Raw genomic sequence first — 14,085 nt, forward strand, 5'->3', positions numbered from 1 at the left:
TATTCTAGATTAGTAATCATGAGGTGGCACAGTGGTCGACTGGTTAGCATGACAGCCTCACAGGGCAGGCATTCCTCTGTGGAGTTTGCATGTTCTCACCGTGCCTGTGTGGGTTTCCTCTGGGTACTCCAGTTTCTTCCCATCCAGCCATCCATTTTCCGATCAGCTTTGTCATCACAAGGGTCGCGGTAGGGTGCTGGAGCCTATCCCAGCTATCTTCGGGCAGTAGGTGTGGGACACCCTGAACAGGTTGCCAGCCAATCACGGGGCACACAGAGACGAACAACCATCAATGCTCACACTCACACCTAGGGACAATTTAGAGTGTTAACTCCACCTGTCATGCATGTTTTTGGAATGCGGGAGGAAACCGGAGTACCCAGAGAAAACCCACGCAGGCACGGGGAGAATATGCAAACTCCACACAGGAAGGGCAGCCGGGATCTAACCCATCACCACTGCATTGTGAGGTCGATACGTTAACCGCTGCACCATCGGGCCGCTCGGTTTGCTCCCACATTTTAAAATCATGCATGGCAGGTTAATGAACACTCAAAATTATCCCTAGGTGTGAGTGGGAATGCAGATGATTGCTTGTCTATGTGTGCCCTGCGATTGGCTGGCAACCAATTTAGGGTATACCCCACAGACTGCCCAAAGACGGCTACAACCTTGCAACCCTCGTGAGGATTAGCAGCAGAAAACGGATGGATGGATAGTGAACACTGTGAACGGCACAAGGACTTGCCTCCGAGGCCAAGGCCAAGGACCAAGGACTGATTTTGAAACCGAGGCCTAGCCGAGGACATGTATAAAACAATGCTATCATACCACTTGGCAGGTCTTGATGGTTTGCAACACCCCTCCATCATAACCCTTTGCACTCCCTAACGCTTGAATGAAGTGTTTTTATTCAAAGAGTAGAACAGTCAGGGTACGTGTTATTTATACTGAGAAAAAAAAATCATGGTATACATTTATGAATTAATGCTTTAGTGCAGTAGTTTCTTCATATGAAGTAAATCAACACTCAACAGGCATGACATGGCACGGAACACAAGTTGAGAAATGACTTTGCATAGAAGTCAATCACTGACTGCAAAAAAATTGGTAATCAGTGAAAATGTTACAGTTTACCGGCAGAGAGTCCCAGGGACTCGCTGATCAGAAAAGTATGAGTGGCATAATGGATTGAGAGAGTCCCAAATTTCAAATTCTGAAAGGGTCTACTTATTCAATTGCATATGATAATAACACAAACAACAACATATACATACAATGATAAACAAATGCTGCAAAAATTTAAATAATTCAGGAGCAGGCCTGAGGATTTCGGAAATTCATGGTAACCGTTTTTCGGTTCCGTCGGATTACCCAATGGGAAACCACGATAACAAATGTTGGGTTCCGTAAACGTTCATCATGGGAACCCATTTTTCTATTTTGACTGATATTGATAATCAAGAATTCCGAAACTCAAAAGTATAATGTTTCAAGTGTCAATGTTTGAAAACTATGCATTAACAATGAACATGACATCAGCAGCTGTGTACTCGAGGTTTATTCCAAAAAATAAATGGATCAAAAACTGGTGTACTCATGTAGCATCATCAGAGTATTTTTTCCAATCTCATGCTGCAAAGATGAATTGATTGGTAATCATTAATACAGGTAAGTATTGATGTGGCTTGACATCCTCTTCCCATGAGGATGCATGTGTAATCTACGATCAATTTGACGAAAGAATTTAACACACGTCATCCTTAGTTCTACCAACAGTTAACATTAGCATTACTACACCTTGGGACGAATGTTTTATTCATAAAGTTACCATGCTACAACCAGTAAATTATAGAATAACCAATACTGTTTCATATTTTTCACAGTGATTAGCCTACGAATGACCAATTTGCCTCGTAATCGTGCCTCGCGTCGTATTTCGTTCTCGCGTTCTGTGCATACGTCACAGGTGAGTTTAGTGATACGCCCTTTGGACAATTCATATGAAAAATCAGACAAGCATTCCCATTTCTTAAATATCGTAATTAGTAGACCTTGTGGAATTTTTCTCGGCGCCATCTCAAACTTTAATCCGCGCGATTCCTCAGTTTGCGGATTAAAGTAACAACCCGCATGTGCACATAACGTCATCTGTTCTGCCCCCCCAACACTGAAAACAAAACAAAACGAAAGTAAATTAGAAGAAACACACTCACACACCACACCACATCAAAAACGCACATGCAGGCGCAGTGAAATCGCGTGGATCACACAGTCAATTCAAATGCGGTGACTTTTAGAATTAAACTATTTTTCGGTACCGTGAAAAACACGGAAACGACACGCTACCGGTAATGATTGTTACTGTGAAATCCTCAGCCTTGCCATCGTTTTTTTGTTTGTTTCTTTGTTTTGACCGAGAAATTTCCTTGCGTCCCAAAAACCCACATTGTTTGGAACTGTGCGTCATGTGGGAAAATTATGCGTCGAGGACGCGGGACGCAGAGGTAACGAGATGGCTGAATCTCTAACCATTCTCTGAGTACGATTATTATTACCACGACCACTAATTAATTAACTAAATTAATTAATACCTTCAACTTCACAATAATAATAATAAATAATTAAATCAACCCTGATGTTAAACGACGTATTATCAATATTCATTATTCCAAACATGAGAAAGCATTCGGCAAACATAACTGGAATCGAGCAAAAGGACTCCAAATCCCAACGGGCAAACCCAGAAGTGAAGTGCCGACATTATTGACTCCAGCTGTAACGCAAATTACTTGGTTCAAACAAACATTCTAGTGCGACCGCACAAACGTGACGACTGTGCAAAAATAATTAAATAAAAGACACCACTGTTACAGAAAGGCTTTACACGCTATTTAAACTACCGATCGTGAACGCAACAAACCGTGATTAAAACCAACTGTGATGCCGCTCTTTATACGTTGCGCTTATTGTTACCTGTCAGTGGCAGACACGCCCCTCTTAAAGCGCCAGTTAATCCATCAATATGGGTTTCCTTGGATGGAATTTATTAGATTCCTTCGTGATTTTTGCGGTCCTTATACAAGGGATTCGATGCTCTAATCCCTAATTGTGTCCGACGACCGGCAATCCGAGGCCAAAGCCAAGGACTTGACTCCCGAGGCCAAGGCCAAGGACCAAGGACTTGACTCCGAGGCCAAGGCCAAGGACCAAGGACCGCCCCTCGGTCCTCGAGCTGGTCCTCGAGGCCAAGGACCGGCTCGAGGAACACATCTCTGGTGTTTTGTACTGCAGAGGTCGCAACCTCTGTCTTAGCTGAATTTGAAGGTCGTTTCCATCAGGCATGGGCAGTTTAGATTGTGCTCCTTCTTTCTCATGAGAAAGTATCTGTTTTATAATCTATTCCTGATATGATTTTTGATTATATTTCTTGACTATTATGACTATTTTAATTATTACCATACGTTTTGATTGATGTCTGTTTTTCATGCTTTCAAAAGACAACGTTAAGATATACAGTAAATCATTATTGGGTGAGCACACAACTCTCATACCACTAAGTTAAACTGTCCAGCGGTCTGTATTTTGAGAAATACTTTTTTAAAAACCTTTCACACACATCCTAGCTCCTTGGAGTCATCCTGTCTACTGACCTCTCCTGATGTGACTTCCGTTCTATTGGTTATTTTCCATGATGCTGTGTCCTGTTTCTAATTTTTTCTGCACAGGAAGCAAAGCGAGCTCTGGTCCATCCCTGGGGGGCATACTTAATGAGAACCATCTCCCGATTCAGGCTTTGCCTCGAGACTGCTCTCACTTACTGCCATAATTCATACACTGTAGTTATGAGTGGCATACACATCTCAATGTCTGGACACTCGCTCCGGTTGTTCTAATTATAGGTGTCAGACTAACAACTTTTTAACCACCATTGCATTGCACACTCCTGATCATTTTATGAATAAGCAGGTGTTATTACGGGCACACTGTGACGGTCACACACGACACTGTAAGTTGTGTTCCTTTCACTAGTGTCAGCTTTTCTGTGGCCCCAACACATTTTGGAGGTGGTCACTCTGAAACAACACAGAGTTCTAGATATGCACTGGCACCCAGACTGAATGTGTTGTAGAATCTGTGCGATCACTCCTGTCACCAATTATCAATGTGAACTGTCTTGCATAAATATAACCCAAATTACCTTACACCATAATACAGTATTGGTGTACCTTCACTGTGCATACATACCTGTATGCATAATTTTAGATTAGATCAAAAGAACAAAAATATTATTTTTCAAATTAATGTATGTATTTTGTATGTTAACGGGACAAGAACGGTTCATAAAAGTTTACCGAGAGTAGGTCTGTCTGCAGAAACTGCAGAAAGTGTTTGCTGGTTTTACTGCACACTGTTTTTGCAGGTAGAGCAATATACATCTATGTCTCTTGCATTACCAAAGGGAGTGCCTCAAGGGTCAGGCCTGGGCCCACTCCTGTTTATCATCTATATAATTGATCAAAGCCTATGTAATGTGAAGCTTCAGTTATATTCTGACAACACACTGATGTACTTCATAGTCCCGACCGCAAATCACACACTTTTTTTTTTTTACAACTGTCTTATATTCATACCCAGAAAAACGTTTTTGATTGAAAACATGCTAGATGCAGACTAAACTAAAATCATGATCATTGATTGGTCTGAAAAATATTGTAATTGTCCATCTGAAAATTTCTTAACTGTCCCGCTGCCTGGACATTCTTAAAGTATAAGGTTTTCTTGGTTTATTAACGGTGAACTCAAAAAATCAAGTGTGTGTAAATTTCAGATTACGAGTGTAGGATTTTGAACTGATGAAACACCTATATAGTTTATGAAGGCCTTGAGGTGTGGTTGAAATATTTCTTGCATTTTCCCCCATTGTCAAAAAGAAAGAAGGACACATTGTTTTGAGAATTTGAGCAGTTCAAAACATGCTCATGCTCATCTTCACAGCAAATGTAGTGTCATTCCAGGCAGTGACATTCCTAGCGTTTGCCAGGTCCTTTTGTTATGTCAGGCCGACCAGAGCCCTAACGACATGTTCAACAAATTCACCATGAACAATATTGGAAGTACAAAGCAGTGAGGAAGCTGAGCTGATTACCTTCCAAAATAGTTGTCAAGTGTGTCTCACTTGAGTGGGTGCTGAATCCACTGCCCTTGTACCCTTCACACCTTTTTTTCTTTCCCATGACATAATCTTTCTGGAAAATACCACACATCTCCTACAGTATTGTTTTATGTTCATTTTTTATTACATCATCTTTAGCACAAGAGAAATACTGTAATATTTTTTGTGATGACGAAATTGAGTTTATCGTCTGGCTGGTTCCATCCATTTTACTGAATCAGTGATGCTCGATCGCCTACTCATCCTTTTGCGAGGTCTGTTACTGTGGCAACCTAATGAAGGAGGGAGAAAATTCGAAGGTATGTTCACCCTCCATCCAGATCTTGCCTGGTCAACACATTCTCATCAATGTTTCAAGGAGTTTGACCTTTATGGGCCTACAGGAACATATGGGATTACAACATCATTATCCAAGTCTTGGTGAATAGATGCAAACACTGTGGCATGGGATTGCAGGCAACTTTTTTTAAGGATTTTTTTTCTGGCGGAACATTGAGGGGAACAAAATGGTTCAATTGAAACAACCAGAATTAGGATAGACACTGTCACAGTTTAATCTTCAGAAGGTTTCTTTACTCTTCTTATTTTTATGGATGCGCATAATTTTGCTGCCTTTCTTGTTTCAGTGCTCAAAGTACATTAGAGATGTGTCTTATATCTCAGACAAAGAAACATTTATGTAACGTTTATAGATAGAAGAGAGAATAGATCGTGGGCCTTATGTTCTCAAAATATGACCAATTTTGATTAATGATGACCTTGGACCCGTGAACAGCATTCATCCCATCGTGTCACAAAAGTGATGATTGGCCCTTAAGTTCACAGGTACAACCCGTAGGTGTCATGATTCGGTGTGGGACCAGTAGGTGGCACTGTAGGGCTCCCCCCTGCAGCTGCAAACCTGTTGGTCGTTAGGTAATTCTATAAAAGGACTCCCGCCCGAACACTCATTGTCGGGTCATTGTTGCTGATTCTTTGTTGCTGTCATGTCTGTTTGTTTGCTGTAGCTGTCATGTTCTGGATCATGTTTTGTTGACTGTTAGTTTTAGCTCCAGCCTGGGTTTTGTTTGATACTTTGGATTCTTTCTGTTTTTTGGACAACGTTGTGGATGTATTTTTCTGTGTTTTAGCAATACACTTCAAGTACACCATCTCCTCCCTCCTGCCTGTTTTTTGGGGTCCACGATGCAACGTGACAGTGGGCATGGATGAATGAACATACTTACGACTTCTCATGTCTGTATCAGAAAACGGCAAACAAATGTATGCAACAAATGTATACAGTGGACCCCCATTAATCATGTGGGATATGTTCCAGACCCATCTGCAATATTTGAAAATCTCTGCTATAGAGGGACTGTATACAGATTAAAAAAACATGCAATGTTGAATGCAGGCAAAACCCTGAACGGTAGCAAGTGTATTCAATAATGGGATTTTTATTCCTCACTTCATTTTGTTTTGCTGTTTCTGACATTGTAGAGCCTTCTTCCATTTCAACCATCATAAGGACTGTATTCATCACAATAGGCTGCCTGCTACTCACCTCACGTACCTTCACCCACACATAGCCTCCACACCACACAGTAGACACACGAATCATGCAGTCCCAGCCTCTGTTTTAGCTAAGAGTAAATCCATGTATTTGCGGATGAACATATCAGTGCATTCAGGCAGAAAGCTCATCAATGAACACAATGTTGCTATGGTAACTGTTATTAGATTTAAAAAGAGTGTCGGTTGCAGTAAAAGGGCTCCTGTGTATGGAAATAAGGTGCAAGAAGGGAAAGAGGGGTAGCATTAATATATTTGTGTAAGTTCCATGACACGGCATATGTGACTATTATAGTGGAATCCCAAAATTGTAATTCTCTTTTCTGGGGTGATAGTCGACCTCCAATTTGTTTAGGAAAATAAACAAAACATCTGTAATGAAAATGTAACTATACCTCTTGATTGAAAGTAGTCGATTTCACTGTTTGGATTTTGCCATCTTACCCGCATTTTAATTTGCATTACATCTGCATTGGAGTCTGCGCCGACCTAATTGATGCTTTCTTGCATGCTGAACCAAGCTCAATTAAGGTGAAATCTTCTGCTATGGTCAAGCTGATGGCAAAACATTGCTTTAATTCGCGTTTGGTTTGACCATAGGATCTTATTCAAAATCATGCATGCTTACAGTTCAACCTCCATATTTTTGTGCATTTTCTGTGAATCCAAGATTCAAACTACAATTTTCCAATTATTATACTGCAACACTAACATTCCACAGCCATCGACTTTCACAATACTAAACCAGGCAACATTACAAAATGTTTTTATGTGCGGTTACCATAATTTTCACATCCTTAAATGATCATTTTAACTGGTGAATGTGCGAATGTGAGGTTATGTCATCGAAAAGTAAGTCAGATCGCCGACCTTCTTTTATTGCAGAATGACTCGCAGTCGGTCTAGTTTGAATGATAATGTATTTGCTCACTTTTGATTTGAAGAAGCGTGATTGATTCCGCAGATACGTTTCTGTTAAAAAGCATTTGTCAAGGAAAGAAAAGTGTCCTGTTTTGATTTACTTTGCATACTTTATCAGAGCTGTGATGACATTACATTTTCCCTTGTAAAATTGGAAGCTCTTTCACCAACAAAAACATTACCATGTTTGGCTGCTTAGCATGCACTTCTACAAACAGTAAATTTGCCTTTTGATGTTACTTTAGAGAAGGACTAACAGATGTGTTTGGCAAATATGCAGCTATCTCTGGGAGCACTGGCTGGGATTTTACACTTAAGTGTTTCCAAACGTAGCGCTCAATAGTTTCATGCAATTCCATGAATGCAACTTGTTACAGTGCAAGCATTAGCTAAGATCTGGGTGAACATTTGGAAACTGCCTTTAACAAACCGCAATATCTAGCACAGTTCATCACACAGTCTTCAGTTCCCCATCAACAAATGGGTGTCGCTTACTGTGAGTCAACATCAGGAAATGGTGCAGAAGGGCCAGCCCAACTTGGTTATCCTTCCTTTTCACATTTGTAACCCTTGTAGCGGCTGAGCCTGCGAGTAACCTTGTGTGAAACTATGCTGCGGACCGGCGCCAACATTTATTCTGTTCCATCGCTTCCCTGGTACCACAATTACTGTGTCCTTATTGACAGAGGTGGGTAGCGGAGCCAAAAATTGCTTTTGCGTGAACGCCGATACTTTGAAATTATGTGACTCGCGTTAAAGGAAGGTTTCGGCTCACCAGGCAGTTGTCATTTTATGTATTATTACATTGAACTTCGTAAGATGGATTTAAGTTTGTAATAATTGTTCTGCCAACTTCCATCATTGAATCCGTTTTCTTCCTGTTCTTTTTGAATGAACAAAACCCTTTCAATAGCTAGATAGCTGTTCTTTTTTTTTTGTAGTCCATCCGTTTGGTGTGCCACTTATCGTGAGCTGAGGCCTATCTGTAAGCTCAATACAGACTTCTGTAACATTGCACTTTGAGTCTCTTTGAAAATTTTGCTTCTGTGTGTCATCATGGTGCAGTCCTGTGACTGTCTGCCTGGCTCTGTTCGATGGGTCAAATGAAGTCAAAACATCTCACTATTGGATTGGTGAAACGGTCACAGGAGATAAGTCTCTCTCAGGAGCCAAAATGGATGTGGCAAGGAATAATAAATACATTTCAATAAAAAAATAATACAAGTAGCAGGCAGAATTGTCATTCATTTGTAACAGAGTAAAGGTATTGTTTGTTTTAAACAAAAGTACTCGTGTACAAGTAAAAAGAATGCTGAATTAAAACCCCTCTGAGAAGCACGTTTCCAAAAAGCGACTTCGGTAAATGTAATAAAGTATATGGCGATTGTTAATGCCTGCCTCTGATTATTTACAATGTGACCATAAAAAGGAGTCAGTGGGACATGCAGAAGAGACAGCCCATGAAATAGCGATGGCATTATTTCGAATGAGGATTTATCGTGATGTGGTGGTGCAGCCGCCCGGTTCTCAGTCAGTGAGCTGTGAGCGTCAATGGTGACCAATGCGGCTTGTAGTAGTCCTGCAATTCGCCCCAAGTCTGCTGTCATTGACTCCAGATCCCTGCTTCAGTTATCAACAGGATATACGGTCAGAGAAAAAGGATGGAAAGATTCATCGTTAAGAGAGTCTTCAAAGTGTTCTGTATTGTTAAGATTGACTCTTTTACTTTGACTTCTATCTGAATCAAAATGGAAATTAATTTGTAAAGTGTTAAAATGTTGCTGGGGGTGGCACGATTCACTCACCTGACATTAACACCGGCAATGTGGGTTGTGTTCCCACTCAGTGATGGCGTGAATGTGAGCGTGAATGGTTGCCTCTTTATATTCCCTGTGATTAACTGCCGACTCCGAGTCCAGGGTACAACCTTCTTTTCATTGTAATCAGCTGGTAGAGGCCATTGTAATCAGCTATCGTGAACCTGAACAGGATTGGTGGTGCACAAAAATGTATGTTAGTTTGCATTGCCTGCCAAGTAAAGAAAAGTGTTTTCTGATGACAATTTGGGTTCCTGAACAACTTAGTCCAGATATAATGGGAGAAAAAAGGTTTTTAATGATTGATACAATATAAAAGAGCTTAGAGATGTCCTAATCACGTTTTTTTTGCAGCCACGTCAGAGTTCGAGTCATTTGCTTTCTTCTGTCAATCCTGAGTCTTGATGTATACACTGGGAATTTATTATGAAGAAAAAAAGGAACCTATCCAAATTGTCTGATTTATCCAAATTTTTTTATTATTCCAATGAAGGTATCCCGAAAATATTATTGATATTATTTTTATGCGCCTGTAAATCAGCAGTGGTTCAAATGAACAAATCCCATAAAATATTGTAATCTTGATTTTAGAAATGAAGAAAAATAAAATCACATGATTGGCCCCCGTTATCTGATATTCATGCCTCGGATGACGAACGCATTTCGGTTCTCGAACAAACAAAACAAAAACAAAGCCTTCCTTAATGAGGAAATGACGCTTCCTCAGGTTGCTTTCCATTGTGAGCAGACGTGCAATAAACCTTTTTTTTTTTTTTTTAAGAGCGTGAATTCGGTTTTCGAGCAATTTCGGTTTTCGAACAGCTTTCTTGAACGGATTATGGACGAAAACCGAGGTTTGACTGTATAAGTTAGTAGCTTCTGGAAGACTTATTTGGATTATATAGAGCCAATTGAAGCTCTCTTTACCCTCCATCAACCAACTGTCCTGTAAAAGTCAGACGACAGTGACACAATACAATACAATACATGCTGATTTATATAGCGCTTTCACAACAGCGGCAGCTGTAACAAAGCGCTTAACAAAACAGTTAACATAAAGTAAAATAATAAACACAACACATATATAAAACATGGACAGTCGTGCAGTCCTAACCACCTTTCCATCACACGCTTTGTTGTCTGAAGCAGCTTGAGATGAAAGAGGAGAAAATCAAAGTGTCCTTCAACCAGTGGATCAGAGACGTCATGCTCAAAATGCGCACACATCGGCTACAAGCCAAGTCTCAAAGTCAACAAGAAGCTGTAGCATCCATTGCGGAAAAAAGAGATTGGCTCACGAGACTAAACTTCCCTAACAAAACTGCGGAGTAGGTGCTTTCCAACACTTTCTATAAAATAAGCTAAAGCAGGAGTCTCAAAGTTCAATTCTCACACACACACACACACACACACACACACACACACACACACACACACACACACACACAGACGAACAACCCTGCACGCTCACACGCACACCTAGGGACAATTTGGAGTGTTCAATCAGCATGCCATGCATGTTTTTTGAAATGTGGGAGGAAACCAGAGGACCCGGAGAAAACTCATGCAGGCACGGCAAGAACATGCCAACTCTACACAGGAAGGCCGCAGCTGGAATCGAACCCGGTACTTCTGCACTGTGAAGTCGACATGCTAACCACTCGAGTACCGTGCGTGCGTGCGCATGCGCACGCTGTATGTAAAATTACTAAAATGGAGTTTGCATGTTTGGGCAGCACTTCACTAAAGCTACTTAAGAAGACACCTCTTTTGCCTGGAAAACACTGGTTTTGTAAATTGCTAATGGCTACTGTATATATTCACGTTCATTCTGTCTTATTACCGTCAGATTGTTATTCTGATTGTGAAAAGGACGGTATTTACTCTTATACGGTACAATACTACACAGAGCAACTGAATCAAAGTCAATTTATATCTGCACTAAAACCCCGATTATCTGTCTGCATGATTTGGGGAGTTAACGGATTATTCAAAGGAATGTGGCTGTTTAACTCATGAAGCAGATTCATTTTGTTCTTTTACATCTTCTTGCAAAATGTAATGTTTTTAATTTTAATGTTACGGCCGTGCTCGCGTGATGTCGGCAAAAGGTGGACCCAAATGCAGCAAACGGGAGAAGGAAATTGTAAAAATGCAAACCACACTTCCCAATACTCATGTCTGCCTCACCTAAAACTGGGATGAAAAATGTCAAGTCACATTTCAAAGCTCAGTGTCGCTGTCTTTTGCATCAGAATCTCAAACCTACTCATTTTCTGTTTCCTCCAGCAGTGAGTCTACTACTTTAAGCCCCGGCAGACATGGGGAAGCAGAACAGCAAGCTTCGTCCTGAGGTGATGCAGGACTTGCTGGAGAGCACCGACTTCACCGAGCATGAGATCCAGGAGTGGTACAAAGGCTTCTTACGAGATTGCCCCAGTGGAAACCTGTCCATGGAGGAGTTTAAAAAAATCTATGGCAACTTTTTCCCTTATGGGGATGCCTCGAAGTTTGCCGAGCATGTCTTTCGCACATTTGATGCAAATGGTGATGGGACAATAGACTTTCGGGAGTTCATTATTGCTCTTAGTGTGACGTCACGTGGCAAGCTGGAGCAGAAGCTAAAATGGGCCTTTAGTATGTACGACCTGGATGGAAATGGGTACATCAGTAAATCTGAAATGCTGGAGATTGTACAGGTAAGTCTTCACTATATTGTGTACAAGGGCTAAAATACACAATTAACCATTTTCACTTTCATTTCCAACTCCCATGTCAGCGTAGTCTCTTTCTAAGAGGTAGTTCACCCACGCACAAAGCCCAGCATTAGTCACGACACAGATTGTACCAACAGTAAACCTCAATGTCCATAATAAACCCTTCATGAGAATAGAACAACCACTGCTCATGATAAAGGAGAACAATTCTTCTCCAAGAAATCAATGAAGCTCTTATACCTATGAAAGGGCGGATGTGCATTAAATTAGCACATTACCAGCACTGACAACTTTCATTGAGTATGATGAAGGAAAAAAAGCATTTCTAATATGAAACTGTTTTCAGCAGGCATTCATTCAGTGCACTCTCTTTGATAAATGGCATTGAGGCTCTCATAAAATGGAAGGCATTTCTTCGGTCTGAAGATAAATGTCCTGGGTCTGTTCAAAACAGTCCCAAGTTTCGTTCTAGAATGGCTTGGAGATCCCAAGGGGGGATGAATGGCAAAGTACTGATTCGCTAATATTCGTGGATATTTGGATGGTGTTTCATTTTTCTAAAAATGTCTGCGTTTTTTTTTTAAATGTAATCTTTCGGGAGCAGTGCTCCACTCACCTTTGAACAAGAAGTTGAAGGAAAGGAGAGAGCTTGAATGGCATTTCCTGCACTTGCACTCCAAATGTAAACACCATCACATGCAAGAGTCTTCCCGTAAAACATGTTAAACACACTGTAACGGCAGCTAAGTGGCCCACTCCGGCTTAAGTCAAGAGACGCATTGCCCCGTGCAAGTCTTAACGCGTGATGCAAATCTGTGCAGCGACAAGTTAGACTGGGTTTTGCAATTTTCGCAGACACGCACCTTGGCACAGTTAAAAGTGGCCGTTTTACGCCATTCTGGGTGCGAACATAGGGAAGAAATTGATTTGGTGGACCCCAAGCAGGTCGAAGCACATAAATGATGTTGGTAATTCTGCGGCCAGCCAGACCAAACACGGATTCAGCGTTCATAGCAGGTTAGGTCCTCAACTGACCGGCTGTCACCAAGAGCTTGTTGCGATGCTTTGCCAGGACCTTAACGTCACTGGTCATCCAAGACTTCTGGTCACAGCACACTGATGCGTTTCTCAATCGTGACTCTGGCATCGCAGGGTTTGATGTAACTGAGCACATCAGAATAATATGACTGTTGGTCTTGCGAAGCAGTCTTGGTGGCAGGCATCCTCAGGCCACTTTTTTACAGACTTTATGACCAAGAAAGCTTTTTTTTTTTCCACAAGGTGGGTCTATGCTTAGGTTACTTACTTCGATTACTTATCTATGGTCACATCAGATGTTTCATTCAGAGTGGTGTTGCTCTGAATCCATTTTTACTAGCTTTTTCCAGAGTATTTACTCCACTGGTGGCACATGTACTTGTGGAATTTGAGGAGAATTGTTTTTAGGTCTGCATGGTTAAGATCACCACAGACCATGTGGACTGTATCAGGATAAATGGGTGGACGGTTGTTTATTTCAGTACGTAGCAGGCTAAAAAAGTGCTATCTTTAGTACTGATGAAGGATCTACAGCAGTTACCATGACAACATTAAACTCACAGGAAAGGTCTGCTATTAGTACTAAAATATTAAAGGGAACCTTAATTATAGTCTGTTTGTACAACACCTGTTTTTAATACAAATACTCAATTACACGGTAGCCCCGTTTCTGTACTGGAGTTGTGTTGTGCGGCCTCTTAGCTCAAAAGCATGACTGGGTGCAGCCACATCTCTGTGATCAGTAGAATGGAGGAGGACCTGACAAAATTGTCGCTGCGGTGAGTGGCAGTGCAGTCGTAGGTGTCGAGCATGAAGAGTACCGGTAATATTTCCTCTCGATCAGCGTTTTTCTTCTCTTCTT

General features: G+C 41.2%; 1 protein-coding gene across 3 annotated transcripts in view; it reads left to right on the forward strand.

Moving 5' to 3' along the window:
• Positions 1-14,085, forward strand: part of ncalda (neurocalcin delta a) — a 39,432-nt gene that overhangs the window by 14,876 nt on the left and 10,471 nt on the right. For 2 of the 3 annotated variants that reach the window (XM_052065607.1, XM_052065605.1), the window contains exon 2: positions 11,761-12,167. In XM_052065607.1, coding sequence (XP_051921567.1) covers positions 11,790-12,167 — 378 coding nt within the window. In that variant the 5' untranslated portion in view covers positions 11,761-11,789. Of the gene's footprint in view, positions 1-8,179; positions 8,340-11,760; positions 12,168-14,085 lie in introns of those variants that run through there. The other variant, XM_052065606.1, reaches the window with a different exon arrangement.

This window comes from Hippocampus zosterae, chromosome 5 (assembly GCF_025434085.1).
Source record: "Hippocampus zosterae strain Florida chromosome 5, ASM2543408v3, whole genome shotgun sequence".
NCBI lineage: Eukaryota > Metazoa > Chordata > Actinopteri > Syngnathiformes > Syngnathidae > Hippocampus > Hippocampus zosterae.